Source organism: Cucurbita pepo, chromosome 16 (genome assembly GCF_057944985.1).
Source record: "Cucurbita pepo subsp. pepo isolate OVF chromosome 16, ASM5794498v1, whole genome shotgun sequence".
NCBI lineage: Eukaryota > Viridiplantae > Streptophyta > Magnoliopsida > Cucurbitales > Cucurbitaceae > Cucurbita > Cucurbita pepo.
The window spans coordinates 13,138,802-13,159,636 of record NC_141813.1 but is presented as its reverse complement, the minus strand read 5'-3'; the positions used below and the strand labels follow the sequence as shown (position 1 = coordinate 13,159,636).

General features: G+C 36.1%; 3 protein-coding genes across 3 annotated transcripts; 2 read left to right on the top strand and 1 right to left on the bottom strand.

Moving 5' to 3' along the window:
* The first annotated feature begins 87 nt into the window (after positions 1–87).
* On the top strand, positions 88–5,604 carry LOC111777422 (triacylglycerol lipase-like protein). The gene is made up of 6 exons (XM_023657009.2): positions 88–2,362; positions 2,538–2,610; positions 3,029–3,093; positions 3,730–3,839; positions 4,131–4,378; positions 5,073–5,604. Exons 1-5 carry the CDS (start codon positions 2,246–2,248, stop codon positions 4,366–4,368), a joined length of 603 nt encoding a protein of 200 aa, XP_023512777.1. The 5' UTR covers positions 88–2,245; the 3' UTR covers positions 4,369–4,378; positions 5,073–5,604.
* Positions 5,605–6,039: 435 nt separating this feature from the next.
* LOC111777419 (protein disulfide isomerase-like 2-3) lies at positions 6,040–10,676 on the top strand. The gene is given in 10 exon segments (XM_023657006.2): positions 6,040–6,273; positions 7,037–7,195; positions 7,986–8,099; positions 8,283–8,443; positions 8,535–8,634; positions 9,458–9,634; positions 9,726–9,871; positions 10,043–10,169; positions 10,171–10,190; positions 10,270–10,676. Coding segments are annotated over 10 exon segments (1,302 nt in total). The 5' UTR covers positions 6,040–6,141; the 3' UTR covers positions 10,436–10,676.
* ATZW10 (centromere/kinetochore protein, putative (ZW10)) lies at positions 10,669–20,744 on the bottom strand. The gene is made up of 14 exons (XM_023657004.2): positions 20,058–20,744; positions 19,488–19,619; positions 19,004–19,174; positions 18,241–18,402; positions 17,689–17,922; positions 17,462–17,611; positions 15,588–15,680; positions 15,348–15,443; positions 14,920–15,048; positions 14,740–14,817; positions 11,764–11,922; positions 11,533–11,680; positions 11,358–11,440; positions 10,669–11,109 (listed from the first exon to the last, which is right to left on the bottom strand). Exons 1-14 carry the CDS (start codon positions 20,613–20,615, stop codon positions 11,026–11,028), a joined length of 2,277 nt encoding a protein of 758 aa, XP_023512772.1. The 5' UTR covers positions 20,616–20,744; the 3' UTR covers positions 10,669–11,025.
* Positions 20,745–20,835: the final 91 nt, after the last annotated feature.

Here is a 20,835-nt window from a genome sequence, read left to right as displayed (position 1 = left end):
AAGTTTGTTTGATCTGAAAATTTGTTGGAGGACTAGAACATTGAGTGTTTATGCTATTTGGGTTTGCAAATATTGAATTGGGGGAGATGGGCATTTAGGGTTTTTGCTTTTGATAAGAAACATTTATTGGCACATGTGATGCTCGATTCTGATCTCAATATGCCCAAAACCCAATAGAGGCGGGGGCACCCTTCCCGAGCTTCCCCCCGCTTTAGGCAGAGGCCTTCACCAGCTGCTTTCCTTCCCAATGCCATGTGCTTGCAAACCTAAATGATTCAAAAGGGTTAAAAACTGATTCAAAGGGTTTTGCTTAGCCAATTTCCCTAAAGTGTTACATGTTTTGTTTGCATCTGTTCATGATTTTCATGGTGGGTTTGGTGTGAACATAATCATATTGGTCTCTCAGGTGAGGATGGTCGGCCCATGCTCGTATAATTTATAGCCATCATCCATCTCTGTTAGCTCTTTTTTTGCGTCTTTCCTTTCTTTAGAAGGTGAAATATATTGCATTATGAATAGAGTAAATCATAACTTGCTACATTCAACCTTGTATTGTATTATGAGCTTGTGGTTAAATTTGTTATTTAATATAGAAAAATGAAGAGGAGTGAAAAATTGAACAAAATCTTTGAGATTGATTTGAAAGGAAGGCCCAGCCAATGACTATCAGACAGGTGGTATGATTTTCTTCACTTTTCCTTTTTCTTTACTTTGAAACCTCTCGATTTTAGCAATTATGATCGCTTGTTCTAATATAACGAATAAGATAGTCATAAGAAATTTGGACTTTGTGGACAACGTCGGCATATGTTCGAGTTTAGGGTCATGTTTGTGAGAAGTGCTTTAGAAAACATGAGCGAGTAAATGCGTTGAAAATGAGTAGGTAATAACAGTTAGTCTGATAGTATGTAATCGAGTATGAAGAATTGATAACTAATCATGTCCCACACCCTCGTATTGTTGTGACTTATCTAGTATGAAAGTAAGTAAAAGAGAGTTTGTAACGGATATGTGATCATAGATAACATGGCTGAAGCATCTATCAAGCTTTGGTCAAATATATTTCCTGCAAAGCCACACCAATGATTCCGCTCTCTCTTCCATCCACCAATTTGTTCCAATTCTGACTGTTTGGTGACCATTCTTCCTACCACCTAACTATATTATCCTTCTCATTCTTCTTTTTCTTTTCTTTTGGATTTTATATTGTCTTTCAACTCTCTTTCTCAATTTTGAATTTTGAATTTAGTTTTTAAATATTATTTGAGGTTAGTATATAATTAATTCTTTTTAATTTTTAAAAATGTCTGAATAATTTGGAAGGAAAATTGTTTAAAAAATACTTTTGAATTTTGATTTTTTTAAATACCTTTTAATTTTAAAATACCCTTAAACTAAAAAAAAATAAACAATAATAATAATAATAAAAAAGATATTTACCAATAGTACCACGCTTAAAAAATACTCAAATTTTCAAAAGTAACATATGGATATACCTATGAGGTGCCAATTAAGAGTTTTCATTTATATATTGGTAATAAGAATTCTTTTGAACGTTTTTAAGGTAAAAATGTTACTGCTACTTTTAAAATTTAATGGGCTTTTTTTAAACATAATACTAATGGTAAAGATATTTTTTATTTTTTATTTTTGAAAGTTTAAGAGTATTTTCGAAAAAGGTGTTTTAATCCAAAACTAGCATAAAAGTAATTTTTAGATTTTTTTTTTTTAAAGTTAAAAGATATTTTTCAGACTTGAAAATTTAGGGTCGTTTTTAGACAAAATACAAAGTTTAAACTATTTACCCTTAATTTGATGTATAATAGGTTTCTTAAGTTCGAAAAGACGGCCAATTATAATTTAGGGTATTAATTTGGCATAAGTAGGTTACGTTAATGGTGCCTAAACTTTAAATAGTATATTAAAAATTTGTAGATTTATTATATATAAAATAAAAAATTTAAAAACTTATTATAAATTAAATTGGAATTTTAAAGATTTGTTAAACATAAAACTAAAAGGAACTTAAAATAGATAAAATAATTTATATGTTTAAAGATTAAAATTTTAATTTGACCTTACTATTTGGCCCAAAACTTCAACAAGTTTCAACTTCTGGCAGACCGGGAATTGGTTACTTGTAGAGGAAGAAAGAAAGCATTGGTGCATCGAAGTCTCCTCGAATTATTAGGAGGAAATCGTCAAGATCCTGAGTATTCAATCTGGAAATCAAACCTCGACCACTATGCAGAGATTAAAGGCCTCAGGAACTTCGATTGTAAGCTCGATTTCAGCAGCTAGGTTGAAGAGGAAGGCCGTCAATTCATGGACGGCCGTTCAGGATACTTTCTATTCCACCAAGGTGACTGAATTTTCGGATTTTGATTTCGGTATTGTTTGTAGGTTATAGAGATGCTGTTTGAAGTATAATCGTTTTCATTGAGCGTTTCTGTTTAATTGTATCTGAAAGATGTAATGTTATCAAGCCCTATGTTCTCCATTGTTTACATTGTGGCGTTGATCTTGCGTGTTTTTAGAATGTATTCGAAAGGCACAGGGTGGTTTTTACAGTAGGGACTTCTATTGCTTCAGTTGCAACTGCCTGGTTTGGTGAGTTTTCTTGTAGGTTTTCGTTTAAATTTTGCATTTGATTATCGTTGTACTGTTAAAGAATCAATAGGCTTAAGAGACCGAGCGTTAGGTTACGATGAATTCATTCTACTCAACTCATATTCTTTTGATACGTATATTGCTTATTTGTTTTACCATGATATTGTAGCTCTTACTCCCTATAAACTGGAAGTTGTATGGATACACTTTGGAAGTTTTTGTTAAGCAATGCGTTTGGTTTACATTCTATTCCAAATCCAAATAAAATGAATGAGGAAGGATTGATATCTTAAGTTGAGGATCAATGTGAAACATTAGGACGAACTATTGGGTTTTGTTGGTTGGAGTCAATAAATTGTGTGTTGACTGTATGCTTAAGAGTTTAGCAGAAGTTAAGGTTTCATTGATTTTGCTGCAGGGTACTCTTTACGCCACTATCATAACATCCAAGTTGACAGACGGCTCGAATCTATTGAGGAAGCTGTAAGCATCTTCGTGTCAATCATTTTATTTATTTGAATGTAATCCAGCCATAATTGCATTGCCATGACTTTTCATTTGAATCCTTTTCAATTTTGTTCTCTTTTGTTTCAAAGAATTTAATGGCAACTAAGCGCAACCGTTCCAGCACTTTCTGCGTCCATTTTTCCTTCAGTATATGCATGTTTGCTTCATTTTAAGCACTAAAAGTTTGAAAGGAGACGGGAGTGATCGTTGACCCTGCCCCTGATTTTCTAAAGATGAAAAAGGAAAAGAAATGGCTTTGGAAGAGTCAAACAGTAGGAGAATGCATTCTAGAGTTACAGATAAGAAAGATCACTGGGTAAAGACTACGAATTAGACAAAAGAGAGCTCCTTCAGCTGAGAAATTTTTGATCTTGTCTAGAGATTTTATCGCCCCTTTGATTGGGTCAATCTTCTTTCTCTTGGAAGTTTAAGAGCTTGTTTCCATATGGCCTCCTAAGTCCTAATCTAATATATCCATCATCTAAGGCTACACAGATTTTTGTACTGCTACTCCTATGCCCCTTCTTTCTTTTGCACACGGGCGCTCTCGTTATGCCATCTCCTTACACTAATAGTGGTTAGATTCACATTCTTCGTTTTTGTTCGTGGCAGATGAGAAACACACATCAACTTGAGCATTCTGAACTTGCAAAGGTGGTTAATCCTGGACATATCAGCGTGCCTGCTTGCTTTGCGAATGCTGGAACTACCTTGATTATTGGGTCTGATTCTGTTTTCTGATTCCTTTTAATGATGCTATCGTTTTCATTTTCGTGTGGACTTTAAACTCTCTTGGATGTTTAGTTTCGTTATTTGGGGCCAATAAAATGCTGAAAAATCCTCTATCCTCCGTATGATGTGATGATCACCGGTAGTTGTTACTTGTATAGTTTTCTATTTTCATTACTTTGTAGCTCTATCGTCGAATTCTGAACTTCAATACACTACTATCTGAACGTTTATTATCCATGCTCGATTCTCTAAAGTTGTGATTTTCCGATTCGATTTTGCAGATATTGCTTGGGATGGCGAGGTGGAAAACGGTATGCGGGCAAGCAATTGAGAAGAGAGCAGATGAAGTTGCTAGGGGAGATAAAACCCAGATGGCAATTTCTCACGAGGCTAAAACCTAAAGAGCTGACCTTTCCATTTAAGAGATCATCGGGCAAACCTGGGGTGCAAGAAAGTGGCAACCAAAATACGGAACAAAACTCCAAAAGACGCTGCAGCACAAGAACATCAGGGAGCTAGCTGTTCAGCGGTAAATCTCATTCTTCTTTTGTCAAGTGAAAATAGATAGGAAATGCGAATTCCTTTTTCAATACTTTGAAACTTATAAGTTTTCATTTTGTTTTCAATAGTTTCATAAAATTGTGACTAAATAACTTGTTAAGTTTCACGTACATTGACATCATTAGTCACAATTTTGGGATTTTGGAAGGAAGCTTAGTTTCGTTGGTATGAGTGTCAATTAGGTAATTTTTGTTTTGAGCTATATAACAGTGGTAGGGATGTAAAATTGTGTTTACTCCCCACCCTAGTTTTGAGGACTGTGATGGTGAATACATTCTTCATCTTTGGCCTCGTTTTTGGTTCCTATCTTATTTTTTTACTCACATTTAAATTAAATAAAGTATTGTCATGAATCAAATTGAACCATTCATGTTTTGTTAGTTCAATGTCATGAACGTATTAGAGGAAATGAACATGCTCAAAATAGGTATTTTTTCGACTTCAATGAGATTGATGTTATAGTAGCTCCATGGATCCGACTTCAATGAGATTGATGTTATAGTAGCTCCATGGATCCGCCGTTTGAACGATGGTATAATAGGAACTTGGATTTCATTAAGATAAAGAGCCTCTAAACTCGATGCTTATAACATAGGAAATAAGAGCTAAACCAGCAGCATCATTCATTCATGAAGCAACTGACCTCTATCTCTCAAATATAGATGTTTGGCCTGAGACTGAAGTGACTCTGTGCTGCAACGAAAGGATCGCGATCGACATCATCGTTAGCTGCACGGTAACACTTTTTCCTTTTGGATGGCAGGAAGAGGTCTTCACAGAAAATGGCACATGGAGGTGAAGCCGACGTCTCGTGTTCTTCGCCTTTCTTACGGTGTGAGGAAACCAAGATTTCCTTGAGCTTCCTGAAACATTTCACAAGCTCCTTCATCCTCACCAAGCTGCCTGGTTGGCTTGTCTGGTTGGAGCCTCTTATACCTTGAGTGCCAATCACTGAATCACACATAACTTATGGTGGTGCTTATGCTTATTTTATGGAAGCCTCAAGTGTGCTTTTATGTATGCCTCCTCTAAAGTAGTTACTTCATGCATAGGTCGGCGCTTTCCTTGCCTTGCTTTCTTTTGTATGGAACTCGGAGAGTAGTTTATAAAATTAGTAGTCCCGTCCTTGCCTTGCTTTCTTTTGTATGGAACTCGGAGAGTAGTTTATAAAATTAGTAGTCCCGTCCTTGCCTTGCTTTCTTTTGTATGGAACTCGGAGAGTAGTTTATAAAACTAGTAGTCCCGAGTAGTCTCAGTTGTCTAATTAGAAAGATCGTGAGTGTAAGAACACATTTCGAGAAAATAAAAAGAAAAATCATGAGAGCTTATGCTTAAGTTGGACAATATCCAAGCTTTTTAAGTTGGACAATATCCAAGCTTTTTAAAAAAATCAAAAGTAAAGGCAAGGAGCTTACAGACCAACCATTTATAAATGTATATGAAGGAAAATAAAATTAGTAAATTGAAAAGGAACGAGAGAAATTAATGGGGCTAGGATGCAAATACAACCAATAAAATTATGACACGTGTTGAAAACACTTGAATTTCGAAAACTGCAATGCTGACTTGTAAACTTCTTATTGGCTGCCGCACTAACACTCGTTCTACAAAAAAACCAGAAGCCATAAAAAGAACGAACTCTTCAAAAATTCTGGAGGGTTTATCAGTGTCTGCGCGCGCGTTCGTTTGTCGAGAGGTTTCTACCTTGATCCAGAAAAAGAGCGAGAGAGAATGAGAAGTGATCGATCGCCGATTTTAACGGTTTTAGTTTTCATCTTCTTCCTTGCTTTCGATTTCAGCGACGCACTGTATGGGGCGTCGTCTCCCGTTCTTCAACTAACTCCTTCCAACTTCAAGTCGAAGGTCTGTTTCCAATCTCCATTTCATTTCCTTTCCATTTTGTATGTCTTAGCGAATTATTTTATCTAGCATTCTTCTTTTTTGTTGCTTCTTGAATTCTCTCGGAGAAATCGCACTCGGTGATATCTCTGTGGATGTCTTTTTATTTCGGAAATTATCGATTGAATATTTTTTTTTCATTTTTTTTTATCGCAATTGAAATGTGTTTTCGAGTGCTATTTAGTGTTTCTGAGGTTCGGAAATTATCGATTGAATACTTTTTTTCATTTTTTTTTATCGCAATTGAAATGTGTTTTCGAGTGCTATTCAGTGTTTCTGAGGTTCGGAAATTATCGATTGAATATTTTTTTTTCATTTTTTTTATCGCAATTGAAATGTGTTTTCGAGTGCTATTTAGTGTTTCTGAGGTTCGGAAATATTTGGTGTCTTTCTTTATTGTTGACTATTTTCAGATTTTAGACGATCTCACTATTTATACGTTAGTCGAATTATTGCTTATCCATCATCTATGTGATATCGGTTGGAATCGGATGGGAATGATATTTGTACGAGATAAGGTTTTGATCAAATCGGCTTAGCGATCTGTTTCCTTCTTTTTTTTTCTTTGCTAGATGCAGTTATTAGATTATTATTATTATTTTGACTTTGTTTTCCTCATTTCTATCGTAGTCCGGTGTCATAATTGTGGAAATCCGTTTAGTTTTCAAGTTATATGTCCTGCATTTGCATATTTGAACTTTATAATGTAAATTTTGCGATGTAATAGGTTTTGAACTCAAATGGCATCGTTCTAGTCGAGTTTTTTGCACCTTGGTGCGGTCATTGCCAAGCTCTCACGCCTGTATGGGAGAAGGCGGCTACCGTTTTGAAAGGAGTCGCTACAGTAGCAGCACTTGATGCGGACGCGCACAAGTCACTTGCTCAGGTTCATTATTACTATTGTAATCAACGCCATTCAGCAGTTATTTCATAATCTCTTTTGCATTGCTAGCATTTTTTTGTTGACTTCTTTTCATCAATAAATTTCCATCGCAAACGTGCGATTGTTATTTACTCTCCAAAGAACTAACCTGTGCTCTGCTAGAAGTCATGTCGCTTATGTTAATTCTAACCACGTGAATCTATTTGGTGGAGTCATTCCTATCTGTAAATCAAAGTCGGTTGCTACATTTTTTAAGTTGAACCTATTACTTTACTTCTCACTGTTATTGTTTGGAATAGATGGAGTTTGATGCTGTGTTACTTAACCTGTCTTGTCTTTCCGTATTCATGGCTTTCCTAGAAAGAGGAAAAGGCTATAAAAACTGAGAGGCGCTGAAGATAGATGCTGCATTTTCCATGATTTTTTCCTTCGAAGTTTGGGAACTTTTCCTGTTCTATGAATACACATGGTTATTATTGTTTGTACACTTTGAGCATGGATACAATGCAAGGGTTCTCTAGTTGAAAATGACTGCTAAAATGTTAAAGCGGTCACTCTGAGTATCGCTGTGCATCTTCTCTTTCTTGAATGATATCCTTGCATTGATGTTTAAAATATTAGTAAGAGTTTGGATATGAAAATTGAGAGACTTCAGTTAGGCCTATCTTCTCACCCCAGGACCATAGTGTTACTCCTCGTGCCTTTTTATCGCAAGTTTTAATTAAAACACTTCTTTTTCACTATGCTCCCCTCAATTTCCCTATATTCAGTATGTCGTTGCTTATTTCTGCAGGAATATGGCATTAGAGGATTCCCAACCATAAAAGTCTTTGCACCTGGAAATCCTCCGGTAGACTACCAAGGAGCTCGGGATGTTAAACCCATTGCAGAATTTGCTCTGCAACAGGTTCGCATCGTAACATGTTGGGAGAACGTTCATTTACAGCATTAACTTTCTTTTCTTCTTTTTGTTTTTGGCTTTTTCATTAGCTAGATAACATGTAAAATATCCTTTGACAATTGTGAAAATACTTGTTACATTCCTCAGACATTCACTTGATACATTGCATTCGTTTTCTTTTCTTCTCAGGTAAAGGCTCTTTTAAAGGAACGTCTAAGTGGAAAAACAGCTGGAGGAGGGTCAAATGAGAAAGCAGAACCCAGTGCTTCAGAAGAATTGAATTCTCGCAACTTCGATGAGTTAGTGATAAAAAGTAAAGATCTCTGGATTGTGGAGTTCTTTGCTCCTTGGTAAGGACTTATTATTTTGTATTATAGAGCTTGATTATATTTTATATTTTTTCCAGGGTGATAATTTCATTGTTCGAATTTATCTTACAAGGTGTGGACATTGTAAACGACTGGCTCCAGAATGGAAGAAGGCTGCCAAAAATTTGAAGGGGAAGGTGAAGTTGGGTCACGTAGACTGTGATGCCGAGAAGGTTAGTCAAATTTCAGCTAATACTTATTTGAGCAAGAAATATTTGGAACTTTATTGATCTGTCGTATGTATATGAAAGTGTGATGCCAAAAACACATAGCTCGATTGAGAAGTCTTGCCTAAGTCCTAGACTTGAGTGAACAGCCTGATTTAAAGTCTTAAGTTATAACTTTCTTACTACTACATGTGGTAGCTAGAAACTAGAGATGAGAGTGTAGGATCTAAATTTGTAACAAATATTCGACTTTGCTTATGCTTGAAATATAATGTGCCCCACTATCAATATCTATCGTCAACTAATTGTAGATTTGTAGTGAGATTATGTGGTTCAAATTTATTACATAGTTGGCCTTATCGGGTCTGTTTGATCACTTGAATGATCATTTTGTCTATCACTTGGCTTCCGATTACCTGCCAGCCGGATGTTCGTTCCTTTTCTAATTGTAGTTGTACGGCTGACTGATTATTTAAAAGTTTTCCAAGTAAAAATCGTATTATGCTAGTCCCTTAAAAGTACATTTAGAACATTATTGTACAGAAAAACATCCCGAGGAATGTACTGTTTGGAAGTGAGTTTTTAATTTAATTTATCTTTATGGATGACCTATCTTTATGTATGACCTATTTTTAGAAGCTCTTGATTTATTCTTTCATTGAAAATGAAGAATTTGAAAATGAATGATACTTTCAATAGAAACTCCAGTCTTTGAGTCACTTGATTCGTGAAATCATTGGACAGTACTCTTTTCTATTTCCTATTCATTTTACTTCCAATCTGAGTCTTAATTTACTTCCAATCTAATCGGCAACGGGGTTGCTGCCAGTCTCTAATGAGCAGGTTCAATGTTCAAGGATTCCCCACCATCTTGGTATTCGGTGCTGACAAGGACAGCCCAATTCCTTACGAGGGTGCAAGAACTGCGTCAGCAATTGAATCATTTGCTTTAGAGCAGCTAGAGACGAATGTTGCACCCCCAGAAGTGACGGAGCTGACTGGTCCTGTAAGCTGCTTGCTTTATATGCTAATTGGTTTCTAAAATCGTTTATTATTATACGCGTGGGAGTATGAATCTTATTATCTCACTCCTATAGGACGTCATGGAAGAGAAATGCGCCTCGGCTGCCATATGTTTTGTTGCTTTCCTGCCCGACGTTTTGGATACCAAGGCCGAAGGAAGGAACAAGTACCTCGAGCAATTGTTATCAGTTGCAGAGAAGTTCAGAAGAAGTCCCTACAGGTAACTGTATAAGAACACATACCACTTACACATTCTTTCGAGTCAAATTCCTTGACAACTGGATTTCACAGTCTAATATATATTAATGTTCTCAATAATTAAAAAAAAAAAGAAAAAAAGAAAAAAAAAAAAGACCATAGGAATCTGAATTAACTGTATATTACTCTGCAGCTATGTTTGGGCTGCTGCTGGTAAGCAACCCGATCTTGAAAAGCATGTCGGAGTTGGTGGATATGGATATCCCGCCTTGGTAGCTTTGAATGTGAAGAAGGGAGCGTATGCTCCCCTGAAGAGCGCATTTTGAGCTCGAACATATTATGTAAGTTACAACTTCACATTCCTTCCCACATCTTCAGAAATGTGTAAAATGGCCTTTGAAATGATTGTTTTTCATACAGCGAGTTTGTAAAAGAAGCTGGCCGTGGAGGAAAAGGAAATTTGCCCCTTGACAGCTCCCCAGATGTTGTGAAGACAGAGCCATGGGATGGTAAAGACGCGGAGGTAATCGAAGAGGACGAGTTCTCGCTTGAAGAGCTCATGGGAGGTGAAAATGAGACTAACTAAAAGGATAAGCTATGAACAAATTGAAGCTTTAGCAGCAGTGAAGGAGAACTGAGTTAAAGAGATGATGATCAACACATCGTAATGGGGCAGTTCGCTGTTCGTGTTCCTAATGTTTTTTAAATTAAGTGACACTCAGCACAACGTAATGGTCCACATTGTCACATTGCCATCACAAACATGAAATGAATAGCCTTTATTGTTAGTTCTATAAACAAAACAAAACAAAAAAAATATGGCGCAAGTAATGGTTCTTATTATCTCGGTGCTATGCTATCTAACAAACATGAAGTAAATAATCAAAGATTTACGTTACTGTTCTCAAAGAAAAAAAAAAAAAAAGGGAAAAATAAAACGTATTCCTCCCCCCTTCCCCCACAAAAAGTAGAATAAATGCAACTATATCTCCAAATGCTTTTTTTTATAAAAAAAAATTAATAAAGGGGAGGGAAATGGATCAATTTGTACGGAAGTGAAACTGTGTTGAACTGTGACAAAACTTGTCTTCCATCGCAACTTCATGGTCGTTGCAAGACTTAACGACTGATCAGCACCAACCACCAATATAGCTCGCCGGAGAATTCGTTAAATAGTTAAGAGCATGTCTTCTCTATCCTCCATAAACATTCTTTCCTCAAGGGGGAATCGGCAAATATGGCCTTGATGACATCCTCAATCTGCAAAAGTGAAGAACTTTACGTTATAAACCTTTGATAATGCATGCTGATATTGAACTCGTAAATCCGCATATAATTAGATTCCGAACGGTCTTTTTCAATGTGGTTTAATCATGTAAGCTTCAGCATAACACACAACTTGTCAAGACATATACCTTCGACCAAGAGATCAAAAGACTCAAATCTTCCCTACACATGTCAGCAAAATAATTGAAAAAAATGTGTCACAACTCCATATTGGCACATACCTCGGATGCGGTAAACCCAGAGATGAGTAGTTCTCCAGTTTCCCATTCCGTCGTAATGGATACTAGAGGCATATCTAATAATTCTGCAACAGCAACAATAGCTTATTAATTTCAACATCGACATTACATTTGTCTTGCTAATTATGAGCAGAAAGTGAAAAAGCATGCGGCCTGCCTGCGAGTTTACGGAGTTTCCTGAGGGATGGTATAAGAACATCAAGACTGTACAAGGAAGGCTCCTCCATTTTATCTTGATGTTTGGTAGTCAGGGTCTCTAATAAAGATGACGTGCTGTCTAGCATCAAATGAATGAGTCTTTGAAGCTACAAACATAATTATCCATTAGGCAGCTTTATTCAAATACAAAGGTCAAAAGCTAACAACGCTAACGCATATCTGATAATACCTCTAATGTTTCTTCTACAGCTATGTCATCCAAAAGAAGTATGTCTTTTGTGATTCTTGATAAAACCAACTCTAACACTGCAGACATGCATTTTCTGTACTTGGAAGGTAACAAGAGTGGCTCCCAGATAATATGTACTTTTTCAAGAATGAACACAACCTGATCCACAATAGTTAAACCCGTTAAAAGAAAAATAGATAAAGACATCTGCAAAAGGAATCGGTATACACTCAAAAATGATTCCATGAAGCATAGTAGGTCCGTATGTCTGTTCAATGTTTTACATAGGAGCTTCGGCTCCAAAGGAATGGGGTTTCAATGAGACTGAGATGTCCCCTTGGATACAACGTAGCAGCTCACAGTTTCTGGAGCTTTCTCCCTAGAATTTCAGTACCATCTTTTCTAATTTCCCATTGAACATTTCACTTTCTCAATAAAATTTGTTTTTCCTTATAAAAAAAAAATGACAGGAAGATGGCTTACCCCTTATTCGATAGAATATTATAAGCTCCCAACAGAAAAGGGAGGTCTCAGTCTTTTCTTGATAAAGAAGAAGAACAAAGCCCTTCTCGCCAAATGAATATAGAGATATCATCATGAAGAAAAAGGCCAAATATACTCCTACTTCAAACAAAAATCAACCCCCTCAATCTTTTATAAAAGGCCTTGGAAGTACATAAAGAAACATCAAAACCTCATCACCAACCGAACTTTCCATAGGGTGGGTGATGGAGGAAGCATATCATTTTGGACCGACCCATAGATTGAAAACACCACGCTAGCCCTAAGGTATCCATTTTTGTACTGGCTCTCACATAACAAAAAAACCACGATCAAAGAAACGTGGAATGTTATCAACAAATTTTGAGACCTGAAGCTTGGTATAAATTTAAAGGATAATGAAGCAACAAAATGGGCCGAATTAAGCCTTGACCTTGCTTCCGTGGTATTGTCCAACAAAGCAGATTCACTGACTTCGTTCCAAAATCCTTGAGGATGGACATGGGGAAAAAGTAAAGCAATAAATCTCACGCTTGCAAAGACAATATAGAAAGGACATCATCCTAAAAAGGTGTATAAAGCCAAGTGAAAATCTTCAAAAAGAAAAAAAAAAGAAGCCTTATACCACTTTTTCTCCAAATTGGTGTCCATTATGTAAGAAGAAAAGCGAATCACAAAGCCACTTATTTATGCAATGCACATACACTTAAGACTTTCTGAACACGATTCTCAATATTTTGGATGGCATCTCACAAGTCCTAGGGAGGTAAAGGATCTATTGGACATGACCTTAACATACCATCCTTTTAAGAATGTAAAAGCCCTACTGTGGAAAAACATCATCATGACTTTCTTTTAGAATATGTGGAAAGAAAGAAATCAAAGAATATTCGCAAAAAAGACAGACTCATACAAAACTTTTTCGACAATTTTGTTTACTATGCTATATCTTGGCGTAAACGGTCTAATATTTTTACTTCCTATAGTTATACCTCCTTCGTTGTAAATTGGAAAGGTCTTTTGTAAAGACCATGGATATTACGTCCCTAAGAAGAAGAAGAAGAAGAAGAAGAAGAAGAAGAAGAAGAAGAAGAAGAAGAAGAAGAAGAAGAAGAAGAAGAAGAAGAAGAAGAAGAAGAAGAAGAAGAAGAAGAAGAAGAAGAAGAAGAAGAAGAAGAAGAAGAAGAAGAAGAAGAAGAAGAAGAAGAAGAAGAAGAAGAAGAAGAAGAAGAAGAAGAAGAAGAAGAAGAAGAAGAAGAAGAAGAAGAAGAAGAAGAAGAAGAAGAAGAAGAAGAAGAAGAAGAAGAAGAAGAAGAAGAAGAAGAAGAAGAAGAAGAAGAAGAAGAAGAAGAAGAAGAAGAAGAAGAAGAAGAAGAAGAAAGAAGAAGAAGAAGAAGAAGAAGAAGAAGAAGAAGAAGAAGAAGAAGAAGAAGAAGAAGAAGAAGAAGAAGAAGAAGAAGAAGAAGAAGAAGAAGAAGAAGAAAAGAAGAAGAAGAAGAAGAAGAAGAAGAAGAAGAAGAAAGAAGAAGAAGAAGAAGAAGAAGAAGAAGAAGAAGAAGAAGAAGAAGAAGAAGAAGAAGAAGAAGAAGAAGAAGAAGAAGAAGAGAAGAAGAAGAAGAAGAAGAAGAAAGAAGAAGAAGAAGAAGAAGAAGAAGAAGAAGAAGAAGAAGAAGAAGAAGAAGAAGAAGAAGAAGAAGAAGAAGAAGAAGAAGAAGAGAAGAAGAAGAAGAAGAAGAAGAAGAAGAAGAAGAGAAGAAGAAGAAGAAGAAGAAGAAGAAGAAGAAGAAGAAGAAGAAGAAGAAGAAGAAGAAGAAGAAGAAGAAGAAGAAGGAAGAAGAAGAAGAAGAAGAAGAAGAAGAAGAAGAAGAAGAAGAAGAAGAAGAAGAAGAAGAAGAAGAAGAAGAAGAAGAAGAAGAAGAAGAAGAAGAAGAAGAAGAAGAAGAAGAAGAAGAAGAAGAAGAAGAAGAAGAAGAAGAAGAAAGAAGAAGAAGAAGAAGAAGAAGAAGAAGAAGAAGAAGAAGAAGAAGAAGAAGAAGAAGAAGAAGAAGAAGAAAGAAGAAGAAGAAGAAGAAGAGAAGAAGAAGAAGAAGAAGAAGAAGAAGAAGAAGAAGAAGAAGAAGAAGAAGAAGAAGAAGAAGAAGAAGAAGAAGAAGAAGAAGAAGAAGAAGAAGAAGAAGAAGAAGAAGGAGAAGACTATAGTACGGTTAAAAAGTTTGGAATGTGTCATTCAGGACACTTATAGTTATAGCAACTGTAACTTCTAAGAATGACTTGGATGATTTAATTTACTGAAAAAATATGTCAAGCTTTTGAGATTAATGGTAATTTAACATAATATCAAAGTATATCATCATTCTCATTTCCATCCTAGAGGAGAATGAACTATATAATTAAGTTAAACTAATTAGATGATTGAGCTTTTGAGATTAATAGTAAATTTATATTAAAAGAGAGGAGCAGCAAAGATTTTGCTACCTGATCTATGCTGAACTTGGCAGATTCAAATTGTTGCCTTCTATGTGTATTATGAAATCCATCTGCTCCATCTATAGCCTATTCCAGTGCAAACACAGTCAAAAGCAGCAAAGAAACATTGGTTTTAATCAGGAGAACTAATCACAATTTTCGAACAATGTGTTTCAATTAGCTTCAAACCTCGTTCAAGTGACAAGTTATAAGCTGAAGCTGTTTATGCATTGTTTCTTCTGCCATCTCATGAAACCTTGGAGCCATGTCAACAAAGACAGCATGTTCTTTTAGGAAATCTGGGAAGTCTGATCGATACTGAAACATGAGGTAAATCAGATCTGTTACATTGAGAACAGAAAGCTTCTAAACCTATTCGGAACAAAAGGTCCCAAATTCTTTTCCTCCTAGCAAAGAATTTAAACCAAAATAAGAACGATAAGAAATCAAGAAAAAGAGATCATCCGTTCACTTAAAGGCTGGATTTGACCTTAAGTTGAGTTAGAGGGAGTGGGAGAGGACTTGATTTTTTTTTTTTTTTTTCATAACAGTGGGAGAGGACTTGATGATCTTTAAGAAATCATTTAACACATAAACAAGTCAGAATTACACAATACCTCAAATGCAAGTCCAAGTATCTCCTGAGATAAATAAAGGCAGTCATTGTGCATGAGAACTGCAACATGATTGACAGCATCAAGCTGTCTTTCTAGCTTCACAAACAGCAAAGGTCATTATATAGTGATGGATATGACAATAAAAATGCAAAGAAAATTTCCGGTTCCAATACAATCCAAGTATGATGGAACCAATTGCCAACAGTGAAGTGTTTTACGGACACTTCCTCAAATGCTCACCTTGATTGGGACAACAACTTCATAGAGGAGTATGGCATCCCTAACAGCATGATAAAATTCCACAGCGACTCTGGTGGATGACAAACAAACATCCTACAATCAGAATTACAAACTTTCAATACTATATGACCACGATCTCCATAGCCAAAATCACATCCCAGTTATTGTAAAAGGCATTTAAAAATATTTGTCAACAATCAGAGGTAACATATATCCAGAACAACCTGTCAAGGTATACTTTACCTAGTATCAAAATGAAATGATATATATATATATATTTTTTTTAAATAATGTCTTAAGTTTTTTTTTTTTTTTTTTTTTTTTTTTTATAGGAAACCATAACCATCCATTGATGTGATGAAATGGGACACAAAAGAAGATCCTATCAAGAAATAATTACAAGAAGCACCTCTATTAACTAAGTAAGCGTGTTGAGGCTATAATTACAAAAGGGAGGAGACAACTTGTTCCAAGTAATAGCTAAAAGTGAAGTAGAATCAATAACGCTTCTTGTTCAGGAAGATGGAAGTGTTTCATTCCAACCAAAGACTCCAACAGAAAGTACAAACATGGTTAAGTCAAAGGATCTTTTTGTCATTTTTTAAAGGGTGCCCCAATAAAACAAGATTACTGTTAGTATCAACCAGGCGAGGAAAGCTCCAACCAAAAACACCTTTTAAGAAATTCCAAAACTTGGTGGCAAAGGAACAGTTACTGAGGTGGATCATGTTTCACTGTGGCTGTAGCATATAGGGCAGCAGCTGGGGGATAAGTATAGCCATGGAGAAAGACATGAGAGCTTATCAAAAGTATTAATGCAAGAGTGGCTAAGCTCCTATATAAAGAACTTCACCATTTTTGGATAACTACCAGTCCAAATATGTTGATCGATAGCTGCCTTCGATAATGATTTAGTTGAGAAAAAAACCATCCTTTTCCAAAGCCCAGTGCCAAGAGACTTCACAGGATGAATCATGAAGGGGTGTAAAAGAGTGGATAAAGCGGCCCATTCTTCCATCACAGGCTCCATGAGATTTCATCAGAGATGAAGGATCCATGATATTGTATTGGAACACAAAAAATCCGCAATAGGTGCATCTTTCTTGCTCGATAAGTGATAAAGCCTAGAGAAGAGTTGTTGAAGATTAGAGGTCCCTGTTTAAACATCCTTCCAAAACAATGTGGGGAGCCCCTCACCAGCCTTAACTGAAATGTGCGCATACACCAAATGTTTCAAGTTATTTATGTGTTTCCATGGTCCGTAAGGGAAATGCATGGATTTGGATTCTGGTTTAAGGTCAAAGTGGATGAAACCACATTTGAAGGCAATAACCGGATGCCAAAGAGCCTCCTCCTTGTTGTGAAATCTTCAAATCCCTTTTGCCAAGAGGGAAGAATTTCGTTGTGTATACCAAAAATCCCGAGGCCTCCATCCTCCAGGGATCTTGTAAATAATGTCTTATGTTACTGCATGCTTGATTTCAATAATATTTTGCATGAAAGTTATACCTCCGTGCTTTATTTTCTATCGTTCATTCCATGAGGGCTTTCTCTAATAATGCTGAAATACATTTTCACTTCTCTACTCATCAGGAAGTGACGTTGAAGTCTAAACTACACTCCTACATGGACGTCTGTTTAATACAGTCTCAAGCCTTTCCAGCTATAAATCGAAATATCTCTATTCATTAGATGTCCTCAATTCTTCCCATTCCCATTTTACAACATATAGAATGCTCAGAAGGTAACTGGATCATATTAAGATGTTCTAAATACGAACTTTAAAAAAAAACATCAAGTGTCCATAAACATAAATGAAAGTCATTTTTAAGTTTGTTATCAAAAGAAGTCGTTTTTTAAGCATATAAGACAACCTGTAGTGTTTGATGAACTAGCTCCATCAGTTTTGTGGCAGCTTCAGACACCACGCATCTCTCAGATAGGAAAAGTAAATCGACAGTCTGATTTGAAGAACTTTTAGTTACTTCATTGCCCTTTTTCTTACCGCCTTTGATTGTGAACTCCTGTATTCATATTTATCACATAAAACAGACCATACTACAATATTTATGAGGAATATTATCATGTTCTAAGAACTTACTTCAGGCACAGAAAATTCGCATTTTAGAAGCAAATTTCTGGCCTTCGCCAAAATTTCTTTCCTCTTCCCAGAAGCAAAGTGAACCTCCACATTTTCAGCAAAAATACTCAGCCTTTCATCGTTTGCATCAGATGAAGAAATAAACATCATTTCCTTTAATGCACCCTCAAGCTTGGATGTACTTTCAACAATCTTCTGAAATCCAGCAAGCTTTGAAGCATCTTTTGGAACTACCTGAAAAAGGAAAAAAGATCATAGAGTCTAGCTTAAGTCTATCTATTCTCTCTCTCTCTCTAACTTGAACCATCAGTCTCTGACCTAAATATATTCTAATCAGCTCCCGTAAATTTAAGTTTCTGCAGAATACAAATGATAAATCATGCCCAACCCACCGTATCCAAATTTACTATCCATATAATATTGCAAGGTTTCACATGAAATTTTTGTATATCATAAGTCCAACTACAATCAACAAACGCAATCTCCATAAAAATTTTGAAACAGAAACACGAGATTCATCTTGCTTCATGTTGAAGAATTATAAGAACAAACCTTAGAAAGGAAACCAGATATAATCAATTCTGACATCCGAGGCCACGTTAATCTCCCAAAACGTTGTATCCAAGAACTATTTTGATAACATATGTGTCGGGAGATGAACTTAACAATCTGAGTTACCCCTGAGTATATGGTTTCACAATCAACGTTCTCAATCTGAAGATAATGAGAAAGACAAGTTAACTTTCTGAATAAACAAAGTAGCGTAAGTAAACAAGTTTGAAGACATCAATTTGTATAATTAAGCAGAAGTCACTTTTTCTTCAACCAGCCAAGAACTTGGAGAATAGAAGAATGAGAATCATTCACCCTTACTCGCACTAATAAATAAAGTAGTCAATTAATGAATTATGATCTCAGGTTTGTGGTAACTGCTCACAAAATCGAGAACCATTTCCGTCCTGGTAAAGAATATCATTTTATTCTCCCATCTTGTTGGGTCCAACAATTTTTTTATCTTCCTTTCCTCTCTACTTTTTTTTTTTTTGGGGTTCCATTGCGACTGAAGTTTGATTCTCATTCCAAACATTAGTGAACAATATCGAGGGCCATTCTCTCTCATTCATATTAAGAACATGAGGCTCACGGTACTTCTTCATCTACAAAAGTTTTGGTATAAGTTGATTGAATATATATTTTCAAAATTATATTAATACACCTACGAAAGTAATTAGCTCTCTTGAATTCCACGAGCTATCTAGAATTAATTCTGTATGAAAAATTAAATTAAGGAATGAACACTTGGAAGATTATTAACCTTTTCTAGGGATGGCACTATCTTCAGGACTGCTGTACACTTTTCTTCAGCATCTTGATTTATTTCTTCCACATAAGATATTGGTGAGCCGCAAGTTAAGGCCGGAGAGAAAACAAACTTGATAATCAAATCAGCCACTTTGGCGAGGCCATAATCCAAAATACCAACAACCTGTCATGAATGCTTCCATTTCATTAAAGACTTATATTACATCAAGATAAATGAATTCAAACGTCGATACAAATAAAATAAAAAATGCTCCAAATAGCTAGAGGGGGAAATTAGAATAGGAGGCTTCAATTGTTGACTCAATTAAAAATTATAATATATATCGATAATAGATTCCTATTCATGCAATGGAAAATGCCGAAAATTCGAAGAACTTAAAATGTGAATGATTAATGAAGGCTGATCGAATTCAGAAAAGTGCAAATCTGAAAAATATCTAGCAAAAATAAGGGAGTAAAAGGGAGACGGGGCTTACATCCATTGCTTCCAAAACCGTGCGTAGCTCAATCCCATCAATTTCGCCTATATTTGACCAGTATTTCACTCGAATAGATTGCTGATCAAACCTTACTGCATGTTCCAGGATTTTCACAAGCAAGTCTTGAATCTATACATCCAAATTCAAAATCTCGAAAAGATAAAACAAATAATAATGTGAAAAAAAAAACCAACGAAGATTTTTATATATATAAAAACCGCCAAATTCAAAACTGACCAAAAACGACTGACCTAAGAACATCTAATTCAAGTTCAAATACACCTTACTCTGACAAATTAACATAAAGAATTGAAACCTATTCCACTGTTGAAATCTGCACTATTAAAACTAGACGAAGATTGATAATAAACTCGAGGTCAATTCATTTTTTGAGCTGTTAGAATTCCAAGAAAACGAAACTGACATTTTAAATCATCAAAAGTTTCGAGGAAAGAACACAATATCACAGAAGTTCAGGTCATTTCCAGTTTGTACATTTGCGGACAAAAATATGAAGTACAACTCTCATACATAAACATCTTCCAAATACCAAAGAAGTTTCCTCACCTCCTCAAAGCACTGGTACCACTCCCTTCTCAGTATCCTGTAAACCAAGGGCTCTCCATCTTTACAGTCGTCGTCATTGTGAATGTGTAGAGCAGTCTTGAGCTCTCTTACTTCCTCCGCTGCAAATTTGAGCATTCCTTTCCTTGTTGCTTCTCTAACACTCTTCAACCTGTCATCCATTTCCACAATTACCTTAACTAACTCCAACAATTCACTCTTCTCCCTCGCGCCCTTCGTCTTCTCCTTCATGTCATCGATAATCTCACGCATCTTGACCTCTATCGGGCGGTCAGTAGTCAACTCCAGCACATTCGACACGTCCTTGGAGATTTGGTGATACTGGCAAATTGCGTCATTGCAGAGGGAGAAGAGGTCCGAGAACTCTTGATGGTGAGAAAGTAAGTAATCGCGTATCTTCGTTTTGATCTGGAGAGAGTTGGACTCGAGGCGGTTGACAAGAAGGCGGAGATCGGGGGTGGAGAGAGGCGCCGTCGGATCGGAGAGGTCCTGAGTCGAGAGGAGTTCACGTATGTCAATCGAACCGAATAAGGCCTCCATGTCTGAATCCGATGGAGGTTGAAAGAAGCGATCGCCTGAAATGTGAAGAACTGTGCTCCCGGAACTGGATACAGTGACGGAGCTTGAATGGCATTTGGGAAATGGGGATGCGGATTGTGGAACTCTGACCCGAGGAACAAAAGACTTGTAGTATCATTTAGTGATGACATGTCGGTTCAGATCGAACGACGTGTCGTAAAAAAAATCCCTTTAATTCCCT

Bases quoted from the DNA above. Each gene is read 5' to 3' on its own strand.
- LOC111777422 (XM_023657009.2), top strand. From the start codon at position 2,246: ATGCAGAGATTAAAGGCCTCAGGAACTTCGATTGTAAGCTCGATTTCA. The intron at 2,363-2,537 runs GTGACTGAATTT...GCGTGTTTTTAG, and splicing joins ATACTTTCTATTCCACCAAG to AATGTATTCGAAAGGCACAG. The intron at 3,840-4,130 runs GTCTGATTCTGT...TCGATTTTGCAG, and splicing joins GGAACTACCTTGATTATTGG to ATATTGCTTGGGATGGCGAG.
- ATZW10 (XM_023657004.2), bottom strand. From the start codon at position 20,615: ATGGAGGCCTTATTCGGTTCGATTGACATACGTGAACTCCTCTCGACT. The intron at 17,923-18,240 runs GTTTGTTCTTAT...TTCCTTTTTCAG, and splicing joins TATCTGGTTTCCTTTCTAAG to GTAGTTCCAAAAGATGCTTC. The intron at 11,681-11,763 runs GTATTATCAGAT...TTATGTTTGTAG, and splicing joins CTGTAGAAGAAACATTAGAG to CTTCAAAGACTCATTCATTT.